This window comes from Pleuronectes platessa, chromosome 12 (assembly GCF_947347685.1).
Source record: "Pleuronectes platessa chromosome 12, fPlePla1.1, whole genome shotgun sequence".
NCBI classification, from domain to species: Eukaryota; Metazoa; Chordata; class Actinopteri; order Pleuronectiformes; family Pleuronectidae; genus Pleuronectes; species Pleuronectes platessa.
The window spans coordinates 4,571,650-4,586,712 of record NC_070637.1 but is presented as its reverse complement, the minus strand read 5'-3'; the positions used below and the strand labels follow the sequence as shown (position 1 = coordinate 4,586,712).

General features: G+C 45.7%; 1 protein-coding gene across 1 annotated transcript; it reads right to left on the bottom strand.

Moving 5' to 3' along the window:
- Positions 1-8,824: 8,824 nt before the first annotated feature.
- Positions 8,825-14,878, bottom strand: LOC128453804 (basement membrane-specific heparan sulfate proteoglycan core protein). The gene is made up of 9 exons (XM_053436894.1): positions 14,683-14,878; positions 13,345-13,614; positions 12,949-13,239; positions 12,042-12,314; positions 11,422-11,711; positions 10,882-10,996; positions 10,631-10,768; positions 9,990-10,090; positions 8,825-9,211 (listed from the first exon to the last, which is right to left on the bottom strand). Exons 1-9 carry the CDS (start codon positions 14,876-14,878, stop codon positions 8,963-8,965), a joined length of 1,923 nt encoding a protein of 640 aa, XP_053292869.1. The 3' UTR covers positions 8,825-8,962.
- Between the last annotated feature and the right edge of the window lie 185 nt (positions 14,879-15,063).

Here is a 15,063-nt window from a genome sequence, read left to right as displayed (position 1 = left end):
AAAACACAATTACAAAATTAAATTATGGTTAGCCAACAGACTTTTACGTCAAGATGCATAAAAAAATATCAGCAATCATAAAAAATAGACTATAGAAAGCAGCAATAGTCTTCGGTCATGAGTTTTAGACTGAGCGTGCAAGAGAAACATAAAAACACGGCTATTTGTATTAAATAAAGAGTCTCATGTAAAATATAGAAGATTTGAGTCAGACTTTGAGATTGACAGTCAAGGCTGTGAGCTTTTCTAATTCTTCTCTTTATTTTTTCCACTCTCTTTTTCTGACTATAACCAATACTGTGGTTACTTTTTGATCATTCTAGTTTTTTTTTTCCTACTGGTTTATTCTCTACTCCTCTGTGAATTTGCATAGACCCGTTTTATAGGCTATAGCACAGATGGGTTGTCAGGGACTTTCTGGTCCTGACACAACTCAAGGTCGTGTGTGTGTGTGTGTGTGTGTGTGTGTGTGTGTGTGTGTGTGTGTGTGTGTGTGTGTGTGTGTGTGTGTGTGTGTGTGTGTGTGTGTGTGTGTGTGTGTGTGTGTGTGTGTGTGTGGTAGTGTGTCTATGTGTTTATGCAAGTTTTGTTTTGTCTCAAGATAGGCTATTGTTTATACTCATAAACAATAGTTTGACTCACACATAGGGTGCGTTTAAGCAGTCCATTTAGCATGATTGATATGACCTGTTGCCTCCATAAGAAGAACTGTTCTGTATTCTGTAAAGGAAAAGGAAAGGAGCTTTTCTTGGAATCCTGTTTTTGCATTAAGTTCCTTACCTTGTGATTTGCCTACACTAGGACTTTCAGTTTTTTTAACTGAATTTGGGGCCTCCTGCTCTCCTTTTCTGACATTGGAAATCAAACTTTATTATAACTGTACTAAATACAGTTTGTGTATGTCTTCTGTTATAAATAAAGTTGGTTTAAAAAAACACTGACTGTAAGTTTAGACAGATTGTCTCGGCACTGTGGTTCTCTTTTCCTAACGCCTCATGGCTTCTCCTTCAAACCTTTCCTTGACCTTGTGATGTATTCCATCTGGGTCAAAGAATAGGGGTTAGGACATTTTGGGACTTTTTGAACGTACCCATAGAATCACACACACTTCCCTTCTTTAAGTCCCGTCTCCATCCTGGTGTCCCCTCGGGGTCAGAGTTCATTTCCTGCTGACAGGACAGCAACACTGTCCTTTACTAGCGATGAAAGCTGACATCCTTCTGAAATGTCAGGCTGAATGTCAGGGCATGACCTCAGGCCAGGGGTCAACACTACACCCCCAAAGCACTGGATTGTGGCTAAATAAAGCTGCTTTTGACATTTGTCAGCCACGATGCCTTTACGCCTTCTTGTCCGTATGCTTAATTTGTAGCTAGAGCCTAGATGAAAACATCACACACATAGCGTCATGTTAAAATATTGCAGAAGCAAATAAAGAGTTTGGAAAAATGGGCTGTATCTGTATGGCACTTTTCCGGTTTTATTGAACACACAAGACTGAACCTGACAGTGTACGGGCACTGTACCCTGTAATGTACTGGACTGTGAGAAGAAAAAATTACAGTTCAAAAAACTTAAATTGAACAATTGGAATATGAAACATAGGTAGTGCAATGCTTTGATCAACAGATCTCTCTTTTACCGTTTTACCCCTCATTTTTCAGGAAAGGGAGAAATCAATTAAATAAATAGACACCCTGGGATGTCAGGAGTTAAATTTGCAATTGTTTCTCTTTTCAGTGGATATTTTCTTAATCTTAATATGATGAACTAAAAAGAAAAGCATATCAGCAAAACTTAAATATGCTTCTGTTTTTCTTCCTTTTTAACTCCATCTTTTGTTCATCTTTTTTTTCCTCTGACAGAGAACAGCTGCTCAAGGTCATCCTCAAGGTCCCTTAAGTATCCCCTGGTGAACCTTCTTCCTGAATAAAGGGAAAGATGGAGGGAAGCAAAGAGAGACAGGAGTAAAAGTCCTTAGTAAGCGTTGCCTGCTGAGAGAAGTTCTTCCCCATCATCAATCCTCCGTCGGTGTCTGGATCCCTTGCCTCGTTAGCTAATTGAATAAATGAAAGATTGCTCTCTACTCCTTGGGCATCGGGTGTCCCTTTGGCTTTGAGTTTTTTTTTGGGGGGGTTTTCTTGTTTTTCATATCCGTCTCCCCCTGTCTAATTTCAGGGTTGCATTCGCATAAAAATAACATTATAGTAATGACACCAGAGGTAATGTGTGTCCATGCTGATGTGTGTGTGGTCGTGTGTGTAGCCCTGAAGGGATGGGTGTTACAAATGACACCTCCAGATGTGCAGACGAAGAGTGGGGAGACGAGGAAAGACAGGACGGCAGGGAGACATTTACTTTAGAGGAGACTTGAGTCACACTTGAAGCTTCCATGTGCACTTTATTAAATCTTTGTATAAACGTCTGTTCAAGGTCCAGCCTGCAGGACTTTGTTTTCTTGAAAAATAAATTAGCGTTAGCTATGACCTTCAACAGCTTCAACATAAGTGGAAGTCACAACGAGGAGGTTGTGAATTAAAGACACCATGTAAAGAATTTTAACCCAAACATCACTGGATGCATGATAACATGCAGATTCTACCTGAGCATTACTATTCACTACTCACTTGACACAACACACCCTTCCATTTACCTCTGTCTGTCTTCAGATTGCTGGTGGTTGGTCGAGGAAAAGGCACCAGGGTCATAGAGATCAAACACTCCACACTCACTAGTTCCACAGTCCTGCTTAGTTATTCCATCAAAGAGGCTAAACGCTCCTCAGTGTGATCCTCAAACAATCCTGGTTTACTCGGATTAATCCGGTTTATTTAAGCGAAAGATCCGTTTCACGATTCTGGCTTACATTCATTCCTGCTCTGTAGCCATGGTAACTTATGCTTCTGATCTAGCTTGCTCTTTACCAGTGCTGTGTCCGGAGAGTCAAGATCTTCTCCTTTCCTAACAACTACTCCCTGACCCTGGTGGAATACTTCACAAACCGTGGTGCAGAGAAAATAAGACTTTTTTTTTAAAACAACTATTTTCATAAAGACGATAAGCACAAAATAGTGTACTCTGTGCTGTAGGCTGTGCACTGACATTTACTATAAAGTTTCCTGTCCAAAACAGAATGGTCCATTTTATTGACAATCTGCCATACTGACAATGCTCCGCAAGCTTGTTACCATCAGTGATGGTTTTCTGCTGATTCACCTGGCTGTTGATATCCGCTATCAAACTTGGCTCTCTCATATAAGACATTGGTTTGTCCAATGAAGTGCTAAGCTGAGGCCAAAGAGGAAGGCCGCGCTGAGGTGTGCGGTCTCTCCCAGCATGTTGCCAAGTTAGAAGGGCAGCTAGACAGAGCTGTAAGAGACAAGAGCTCACTGACCAATCAAAGTGGAAGACACTCATCACAATCTTATGGATCAGGAACAAGTCAATGTTAAGGTGGTGGAGCAGTGTGAGCAGCTGTCCAGGAAGCTAGATCGAAAGAAGCAACAGCTGAAAAAAAAAGGTGCAAGACTTGAAGGAGAGACTGGCTGAGGTGTGCGGCCTCTCCCAGCATGTTGCCGAGTTTGAAGGGCAGCTAGACAGAGCTCACAGAGACAAAAGCTCACTGACATCTGACATTACTGATTTCAGGTTTGGATCTATGAAGCTTCTCCTGGAACCGTCACCTTATCGTGGTGGAGAGGTTTGCGTGTCCCTGTGAACCTGAGGGCTGTGTTGTCTGGAGCCTTGTGCTCCTGGTAGGGTCTCTCATGGCAGAGTGGTCTCAGGTGAGGGGCCAGACTAAGAATGGTTCAAAAATCCTCAATGAATATCGAAAAAAGAGGAGATGTGACCCGGCCCGGAGGAAGCCCGGGGCCCCCGTCTGGAGCTAGGCCCAGACGGAGGGCTCGATGGCGAGCGCCTGGTGGCCGGGTTTGCCACGGAGCCCGGTCGGGCACAGCCCGAACAAACTACGTGGCACCCCCCCTCTCTTCATCTCATGGGCCCACCACCTGTGGGAAGACCCGTTGGGGTCGGGTGCGCAGCCACATGGGTGGCAGCGAAGGTCAGGGGTCTCGACGGACCAGACCCGGGCGGCAGAAGCTGGCTCTGGGGACGTGGAACGTCACCTCGCTGTGGGGAAAGGAACCGGAGCTTGTGAGGGAGGTGGAGCGCTATCAGTTAGATCTGGTGGGGCTTACCTCCACGCACAGTCTCAGCTCTGGTACCGTACTCCTGGATAAGGGTTGGACTCTATTCTTCTCCGGAGTTGCCAAGGGCGTGAGGCGCCGGGCAGGTGTGGGGATACTCATAAATCCCCGGCTGAGCGCCGCGGTGTTGGAGTTTACCCCGGTAGACGAGAGGGTCGCCTCCCTGCGCCTAAGGGTTGTAGGGGGGAAAACTCTGACTGTTGTTTGTGCGTATGCACCAAAAAGCAGCTCAGAGTACTCGGCCTTCTTGGAGACCCTGAATGGAGTGACTTCAACGGCCACGTGGGCAACGATGGAGACACCTGGAGAGGCGTGGTGGGGAGGAACGGCCTCCCTGATCTGAACCCGAGCGGTCGTTTGTTATTGGACTTCTGTGCTAGTCATGGATTATCCATAACAAACACCATGTTCGAACATAAGGGTGCTCATAAGTGTACCTGGTACCAGAGTACCCTAGGCCGAAGATCAATGATCGATTTTGTGATCGTGTCATCTGATCTGAGGCCGCATGTTTTGGACACTCGGGTAAAGAGAGGGGCGGAACTGTCAACCGACCACCATCTGGTTGTGAGTTGGATCAGGGAATGGGGGAAATTTCCGGATAGACCTGGTAAGCCCAAACGAGTAGTGCGGGTGAACTGGGAACGTCTGGAGGAGGCCCCCGTCCTAGGTATCTTCAACTCACACCTCCGGCGGAGTTTTTCTGGCATTCCTGTGGAGGTTGGGGGCATTGAGCCGGAGTGGGCGGTGTTCAAAGCCTCCATTGCTGAAGCTGCGGCGGCTAGCTGTGGCCTCAGGGTCTTAGGCTCCTCAAGGGGCGGTAACCCTCGGACACCGTGGTGGACACCGGTGGTCAGGGAAGCCGTCCGATTGAAGAAGGAGGCCTTCCGGGATATGATATCCTGGAGGACTCCTGACTCGGTTGCAGGGTACCGACAGGCCCGAAGGGCTGCAGCTGCTGCCGTGTCGGAGGCTAAGCAGCGGGTGTGGGAGAAGTTCGGAGAGGCCATGGAGAAGGACTTTCGGTCGGCACCAAAGTGTTTCTGGAAGACTATCCGGCACCTCAGGAGGGGGAAACGGGGAACCATCCAAGCTGTGTACAGTAAGGATGGGACTCTGTTGACCTCAACTGAGGAGGTCGTCGGACGTTGGAAGGAACACTTTGAGGAACTCCTGAATCCGAATAACACGCCCTCTATGTTGGAGGCAGAGCTCGAGGTTGATGGTGTTTCGTCGTCAATTTCCCTGGTGGAGGTCACTGAGGTAGTCAAACATCTCCGCAGTGGCAAAGCCCCAGGGATCGATGAGATCCAGCCAGAAATGTTAAAGGCTCTGGGTGTTGAGGGGCTGTCATGGTTGACACGCCTATTCAACATCGCGTGGGAGTCGGGTACAGTGCCAAAGGAGTGGCAAACCGGGGTGGTGGTTCCCCTGTTCAAAAAGGGGGACAAGAGAGTGTGTGCCAATTACCGGGGTATCACACTTCTCAGCCTCCCTGGTAAAGTCTACTCCAAGGTGCTGGAAAGGAGGGTTCGGCTGATCGTCGAACCTCAGATTGAAGAGGAACAATGCGGTTTTCGCCCCGGACGTGGAAATACGGACCAGCTCTTCACTCTCGCAAGGATCCTGGAGGGGGCCTGGGAGTATGCCCATCCGGTCTACATGTGTTTTGTGGATCTGGAGAAGGCGTATGACCGGGTCCCCCGGGAGAAACTGTGGGAGGTGCTGCGGGAGTATGGGGTAAGGGGGTCTATCCTCAGGGCCATCCAATCCCTGTACTCCCAAAGCGAGAGCTGTGTTCGCGTCCTCGGCAGCCAGTCAGTTTCGTTCTCAGTGGGAGCTGGTCTCCGCCAGGGCTGCGCCTTGTCACCAATCCTGTTTGTGATATACATGGACAGGATATCGAGGCGTAGTCGTGGTGGGGAGGGGTTGCAGTTCGGTGGTCTGAGGATCTCGTCACTGCTTTTTGCAGATGACGTGGTCCTCATTGGATCATCGGCCTGTGACCTTCAGCACTCACTGGATCGGCTGGCGGCCGAGTGTGAAGCGGCTGGGATGAGGATCAGCACCGCTAAATCTGAGGCCATGACTCTTAGCAGGAAACCGATGGATTGCTTACTCCGGGTAGGAAATGAGTCCTTAGCCCAAGTGAAGGAGTTCAAGTACCTCTGGTCTTGTTCGCGAATGAGGGTACTATGGAGCATGAGATTGGCCGGAGAATCGGAGCAGCGGGGGCGGTATTGCGTTCGCTTTACCGCACCGTTGTAACGAAAAGAGAGCTGAGCCGCAAGGCAAAGCTCTCGATCTACCGGTCGATCTTCATTCCTATCCTCACCTATGGTCATGAGGGCTGGGTGATGACCGAAAGGACGAGATCGCGGGTACAAGCGGCCGAGATGAGTTTTCTCAGAAGGGTGGCTGGCGTCTCCCTTAGGGATAGGGTGAGAAGCTCAGCCATCCGTGAGGAACTCGGATTAGAGCCGCTGCTCCTTTACTTAGAAAGGAGTCAGCTGAGGTGGTTCGGGCATCTGGTAAGGATGCCCACTGGGTGCCTTCCTTGGGAGGTGTTTCAGGCACGTCCAGTGGGGAGGAGACCTCGGGGAAGACCCAGGACTAGGTGGAGAGATTATATCTCAACACTGGCCTGGGAACGCCTCGGGATCCCCCCGTCAGAGTTGGTCAATGTGGCCCGGGAAAGGGAAGTCTGGGGCCCCCTGCTTGAGCTGCTCCCCCCGCGACCCAACCCCGGATAAGCGGACGAAAATGAGATGAGATGAGATGAGATCTATGAAGCTGATGATGAGATTTTCAAAAGAGTTATCCACCTTCAGGTCGAGGGTTGATAGATTTAAAGATTGCTGCAACCCCTCCAACTCTGCCTATGCTTCGAGGAATATGAGTATTACTATAAGTTGGGGGCGTCGCTTCATTTAAACCTACATATTCACCATTTTGCAGCCAGGTTTTTGATAACACCTTTCAAACTACAGTAAGAGACAAATACGTACAGTTAAGACATGGCAGATCACAAAGACTCACAGACGTTTACCAGTTGTCAGGAGAGGTGTGAGGTTGTCTGCTTTGGTTGAGGACTATGGTATGAAATCTCAGTATTAAATGAACAAATTCGAACATGACTAATGTACATAATAAGACATGTCTAACTTTTGTGTGATATATGTGACATAATTTCTGCGACAACTTTCAGTTCTTTAAAATGCATGTCTTCTCTAATGGCTGTTGCCGTCACTTGAGTCCTATTTGAGGTTTTTTACTAATTTCTCTGTGTAACTTTTAACCTCATATTTAATCCTTCTCATTCTAGTTTATTTTAATTTTATATGACCGAACAGTAATACGAATTTCAATTGTACCTGAATGTCTAGCTTATATCAGTCTTTGGTTGTTCTCACAATCACTAAAATATGTAACTGTAATTATAACCGTCTATCTTCTTGTTTATACAGAACTGATCTTGCTCAAAGTGTTTACTGCACAATCGTGAGGAAGTAGTTGGGATCCAGTCCTTTCTCGTCGTGTTCTGCAACCATCTGGTCAGCCTTTCCCGATCACCTAAAGGAAATCTGTTTGAATGGAAAATAATTTAACGACCAGACTCAACGACCAGACTCTCCAGGTACAGTTTATAGTTTGATTCATTTTTCGTCTTTACAGACAATTTTTACTTGTGTGTGCAAACAGGACATACACACACACTGTGATGACTCATTTTTCAGAAACGGGGGCACATTAGATATGAGAACCTTCTTGACCGGATAAGCCAGGGACAACACAGGTGTGAAGGAGCCCTGAATCACCACTCCCCTCTCAAGTAGCTGGTTAGCTTTTTCTATGCTATCTATAAACACCACCACAGCACTGTTCATACGTGAGGCAGACTTCACACTGTCATACCCAACAACTTCACCCACAGCCAACCTGACCTCCTCCACCGAGCAGTCCACAACTGGACACAGTTTGATGCTGTGTCGGCGTGTAAGCTTGTGGAGGCCGGAACCTCCACCTGCAGCAAACTTTCTCCAGCTCACTCACCACACTCACTCCCAACATGCACACTATAAGAAATAAACAAATAAAAAGTTATTCTTTTTTATTATTACTTAGCAAGAGTCTTCTTCTAGTTTTGATGTTTTGTTGAAAATGAAACAAGAGAGGGTGGAACCAACCTGTCACATCACAGATCTGTGGAAAAGACAATAATGATCACGTTACATGATTTTATCTTTCAACCTCTGCTCCATGACTATCGTGACAATAGTTTGGAATAAGTTTGATTTAAATGAAATGAACCAGAGCAGCTCTCACTCTTTGAATTCCTGCACCAACACAACAGCAGCAGTGAGAGGAGGAGAATCAGTGTGAAGCCACCAACCAGCCCAACAACCAGCCGCACAGGAGACGTAGAGGGAGGTGCTGCAGGAGTCACTGATCAGATGAGGAGCAGTGAGGAGCAAAGAAAGATCCATGACGTGGAGAAATATATAGAACCAACCCTTCAGACATTTTGACTTGAAAAGAAAATATATTTTAACATGAGCAAAAAAGGTCTTTAGATGTAGAACTACTTTGAATATGTGTAAAATAAGTTTCCAGCTGTAAAATATGGGGGAAAGTTTTATAAGTGTATTGACCAAGTGGACCTGATGTTTAGAAACCGTCTCAGTGAAAATACTGAGTAGAAACGTTTTTAATCTACTTCTCAACCTGGAGACTCCTTTTTTACCTCATATTGATCACACTGACATCCAACTCTCCGGTGAGAAGACTCCTGAATGTTCACACTTGTAGAAACCTTCATCTGACTTTGACACAGATGAGATTTCCAGTTTCTTTCTGACATCACTTTGGAGGAGTTCACCATTTTTGTAGAAAGAGATGTTGGAATCGAGTTTTCTTCTTCTGAACCATGAGCAGCTGAGTGTAACGCTCTGTACCTCAGTCACAGAATAGACAGGGCTGTCCAGGATAACATCACCTTGAACTGTAAACAGTTAAAAAACCACTGTGAGCAACCTAACAATTCAGATCGTATATAAACAGCATGAGTCTAAATATTAGATGTTAAAGTGGAGCCAAAGTCATTCACTGCACTTTTTGTCACATTCTGGTCCTCACGTCCATGAGCTGTACGTTGTGTGTGCTCTGGAAAAACATCTGGTTTCAATACACAGCCCTGGCTTCAAGAGCAGGACATCTGAGCTCAAGCAGGGAGTTGAGTGTGAGCGCAGGGTTTAGAGTGAGAGCATCACAAAATCTGAATGTGACATCAATAAGTCCTGCTCTCCAACCAAACGACCTCCCTCTTGAGTAGAGAGAGGGAAACAGCCTCCGGGTGGCGCTGTGGGCTGTGGCGTCCACACAGTCACGTGATGTCTGCTTGTTTAACGCAGACGGACACACTCTCACAGCTGATTCTGGTCGTTGAACGTGTGGTTTGTGTAAATAAAGAGGGTGAATTTCATCCAGAGATCATGTTTGATGTGATGCACCTTGGTACATGTGGGGGGTGCAGCTACTGCAGGAGCAGTGAAGGGAGGCAGTGCTCCCCACTTTCAGTTACTCTACCTTTAAATCACATTATGGGATGTTGGAAACATGCACAGTGTGATTCAATGAAAAACTACAACATGTAGAGATGTTGACTGCGTTGCTGAGCTCTGATCCAGATCCACAACAGACAACTCCAGAAGAAGAAACATTTTTCATTTTCCATATGAAGCTTGTCATTGTCTCTTGAGAGTCGCACTCTAACAATCGTACTTTGTCTTCAGAAAACATCCACAATCTCCACTCATCAGATCTCCCCTCGCAGGTCATATAGATCTCATCACGATAGTTGTACTGCACTCTGTCCGGACTCACTGTGAGAGACACTGACGAATAGGAATCTGAAAAACGTGACATGAAGTGAGAAACAGAAACTAATGGTTTAAATATGTTGAGCATTAAAAACGTGAAGCCATCAGCAGAGACTCCATCTCAGTCACATCTTGTTTTTGGGAATAAGGTCATAATATTACGAGAATACATTTGAAATGTTTCCAGATTAAAGGTGTCATTTTAGGCTTTGCGGCATTTTACAGGGGTAACATCAGAAGGACGACCTCGTTTGTTGACATCACAGTGACATCATGATGATGTCAGTCCGATCATATGATCATAAATAATATCAACTTCAGCTCAGTCCTATAGGATGCACACAAAATAATTTCATGTGACATTAGATTTAGGGGAATGATTCTCTGATCAATATAAACTTCAGATTGTCTCTCTAACCCTGTATCTGTCTTGACCTTTGACCTCTAAAAGTGAATCACCTGGAGGAACCAGCCAAAGTAAAGTTCCCCAAGTAACTGACCGACTGAAGGGACATCTGCTTCAAGAGAAAGAAACAAACTCACCTACATGCCACACCCACTCTGTCTCACTGTACTCAGTGTAAAACACGGGGTCTCCTCTTCCAGCTCGACATGCATAACCTGCTGACTCCGTCAGGCCTTGGATGATGGAGGAGTTTTGTTCAGTCCCTCCGTTGCTTCCTGGGAGCAGCTCATAACTGAACTTGTCAAGAATTTGCATATCACTCCACTCATAATGAGTTGACATTGGACATCTGGGGGCTTGATACAAACTAATGGGGTCAGCTCTGTACCAGTAGAACCTCCACCCTGCAGTCGGATGTGGAACCCCCCCACAGGTGAGAGTCCCTGGGGCTCCAGGAGTCGGCCATGATGGTGACACAGTGAGGACAGGTCGTGGTGCAGCCGCTGAAACGGAACATCGTCGTAACAAAAACACGTCTTCATGTTTGTCTACAGATGATCATTTTGGAACCAATGCAGTTTCTGGATGCTTCACATTCAGCCATCGACATGACTGCCCCCAAGAGTGAAGCCAAAAAATACCCCCCCCCCCCCCCCCCCGGTGGCTGCCTGCAGTACATGTCAACCATGGTTGACTTGTAATTGCTGGATTCTGAACAGCACTTGTTTCCTCCCAGATAAGAATAACATCTAAACATCGGTGAACGTCATCTTACTCGCCAATAGGCTGATCGCAACAACGAGATAAATATCGGTAAGATGTTCAGCTTTTGAATCGGTGCATCCCTCGTTACTTTTTTGTTGTGTTCTATTTCTTATCAGCGCATGAGAACATAAATTGAAGGAGACATTTGCCAGTTTCTCAAAACTCTGTCTTTCTCACCAGAAACTGTTAATGTGACGTCATCGCTCCACTCGGCCGTGGAATTCAAGTTCTTCTTGTCTTTAGTCAAACACCTGTAGCTTCCACTGTCGGACGAGGACGCGTTGACAATCCTGTATTCATTGTGTGTTGGAACCGTAGTTGAGTTGGGTTTGGTCCATTCATACTCCCACTCAGTCAGGACATCTGCAGGGACCTCACACCGTACAGTGATCATCTCACCGCTGAAGACCAGAGACCAGTCAGGTTGCAGGGCCACAGACGCCTTGTGGGAAACTAATCACAAATAGAAACAGAGAGCAGAAGAAAGTAGAATGGCTCAGTACAGCTCCTCCCTCCACCAAACTGTACAGATACCAGTCCTATCATCTTTTCATCAGGGGAAAGAATCAAAAAAGAATAACACAATCTTAAAGAAAAACACGTTTTAACCTTAAAACAGCAGCTTCCAAGTTAATGTAATGATTCTCTGTCTTAATAAGGAGAAAGTTTCCTCCTTCTCTCCCTGAGTGTCTGTTCTCTGTGACTCTGGTGAGTGGGTTCCATCTCCTGTGAGAAGAACTGACTGAGAGTCACAAGTCTTTGGATTTCTAAACAAACTCTTACCTCTTTTCTCTATAGTGACTGGGTTGCTGTCCTCTGTGAGGAAGGTTGTGTCTCCTCTCCTTCCTCTGCAGCTGTAGATGCCTTCCTCTGAGATGCTGATTTCATCATCTGTTTCATTATATCTTAGGATCTGAGCTGCAGAGGAGGCTGAGGTTCTTCTGAACCAGTCGTATCTCCACTCAGACGCGTTCTCCACAGAGCAGGTCAGTGCTACGCTTCCCTTTCCTTTGATGGTTGTGTTATCGGCAGTCAGCCTGGGCCTGGGTTTATCGGCTTTCAAAGTGCGTGAGAGAAAATGAAAGACAAATTAAATGGGGAAATAAGATTAAAGCATATGAAGCAGAGTTTCACTCAGTAGAGGTCAAAGTTCTGATCGTAGAATATATAAGACAAAAAGGTCTAATGATGAATCTCAACATGTAAAAGGTTCATTGATCCCCACATAGCTCATTGCTTCTGGCCCAGATGTGGCCCACACTGTCACACTGGCATCCAGCCCACACACCTCGTGTAGTGATGGCACTTGGGCAGTCCACTGCTGTTAGCCAGAGCCGGGCCACAGATGAGCCGTAGCAATACCGTGTGTCAACCACAAGGGCCGAAGGTGGCCCCCATGTGTTATGTGCTGTTTGAGCCATGTTCACCATTCATGGACCACTTGAGGTCCACATCCAGATCACACTTTGCCTACAGCACCTGATGTGTGCCAGAAAGACCCAGGTTGGGTTTAAGGTATTTGGGCCACATTAGCTGGTTTACATGTGGACCAGTTCAGGTCCACACCCAGATGCTTTCTGGGGATTGGGCGGAAATTGGTTTAGTAGTTTTTACGTCATCCTGCTTAGAACAACCAATAGAAAGAAGACGTAACGTCCTCGTGGAGGTTGTGAAATATGATTGGACGTACGTGTTACTCTCAGCTTGAAGGCCTCACTCCACTCTGTTGAGGAATACCAGTCAGCTCTGGCCTTACACCAGTACTCTCCACTGTGGAAAACAGAGGCAGGGCCCAGCCTGTATTCACTGTGTGTGGGAGCTGTGTTTGGACCAGTGACTGGTTGGTGGGAGCTTGTTGTCCTCCATTCATATACCCACTGGGTGTCTCCTCCTCCCTTGATCTCACACCTGACAGAGATCGTTTCACCGCTGAATATCTGAGTCCAGTTGTGTTGCAGCACGACAAAGCTTCTGTTGGACACTGAACATTCAAACACAAATATAAAACCAACAGAGAGAACTGGTTATTATTGCTGCTGACTGGTTCTGTTTTCATCGTAGCCAGTCATGAAAGCCTGCTACTCACAGGTTCTGTCGATGTGATGCACGTGACTCTTCTCTGAGAAGAAATCTGAGTGAGTCCTTCTTCCCTTGCACCAGTAGCTGCCTCCCTGTGAGATGCTCAGAGAGTTTTGAACAGGATTTGTTGCGATGGCGGTTTCATCAGCGTCTGGGGAACGTGTGAACCAGTCGTAGCTCCAACCAGCAGACTCCTCCACAGAACAGGTCAGAGTCAGAGAGCCGCCCACTGGTATGGACGTCCTGGATGCTCTCACTGTGGCTCTGGGTCTGTGTGCTGCTCGGGAAAGAATATTTACATCTTTAATTAGGATCCTTCCTTATTACTTTATGAAACTCAGTTAGTTTATCTGTGAAAATTTATAGACGTCAGCTCTTTATATAAGTTGTGTCATTCTTCTGCGGGCTAACGCATCATCTGTAAGTATAGTTGTCTACAAATTGTGTCCTTACAACCATAGGGTTAAGTTACCACACAGTTTATGTTTACAACGGCAGTTCTGCCGAGAGGCTATGCTAAGCTAGCGGGTAGCGCCGTGTCTGTTAATATATATACAAGCCGCCGTGCTTTGTTACTGAAGTAGCTCTTTGAGCCGCATTGTAACCTGTTATGTCTGTATTGTTTTTACAGTTTTACCAACTCAATAAAGTTCGCAAGAATAACCACCGTGGAGTTTCTGAGAGTGTTTAAGCTGGTTGAAGAGCTAGCGTCCGCGCTAGCGAGACCTTCACAAAAAGATGATATCTTCATCATTAATTAGGACACAATTCATTATTAATCTTAACATTTGTACTACAGTATACATTTATTAAAGAAGATTAAAAAAATATATATTTTCAATGTTGATTAGGAATCAATTCATCATTATTTTATAATTCTGTATATGTAGTTATATAGTATACATGGATAAAATAATACTTCCATTAGGAATCAATTCATGATCAAATTAAATAATTCAGTATATGTAGTATAAATCCATTAAAATAGCAAAAAACAATATTTTCAGAATTAAATAGATATCAATTCATTATAAAAAAGTTTTTTCAGTATGGAGTATATATCCATTAAAATAACAACTTTTGTTTTGAGAATACTCTCTTTAAAAATAATTAGAAATCAATCAATCATCATTATTTTATAAGCTGGTGACTGTGGAGACTGAACGACGCATTCAGAAGAAGAAACCTGGATTTTTCCGGCTGTCGACACTATGTGGAAAATAAGCTTCATGTTTCTACTGTCCCAGTTATTGTGAAGGACTTTTCTGGTGTTTCTCTTTGTCCTGTGTCTCCACATGTCTGTGGGTAAAGCTCCCAGCGGGGACAATGACTCTTGATATCTCACCTGACACAGAGAGAGTGGCCCTGTTGCTCTGCTTGTTCTCTTCTGAGCTGTTGTGGTGAGCGATGCACTGATAATCCCCGTTCCTGTCGGGCGTTAGCTCTGGAATCCTGAGGACGTTAGTGGGAGTGATGGGAACCAGTGGTTTGTCGTTCCACTTGAATTCATAATACCACTCACTGACATTTGCTTCTCTCATGTGACACGTGAGATTATCGTGCTCCCCAGAATATAGAGTGGTTGAGTTGGGTTCAAAGGTCAGCTCAGCATCTACCCCCCCCCCCCCCCCCCCCCGCACAAACAGAACATAGTTAGAGGAAATACCAACCAGAGTTTTGTTCTATAAATCGCAGTTCATTCATATACTCACTAATCTTAGTGACA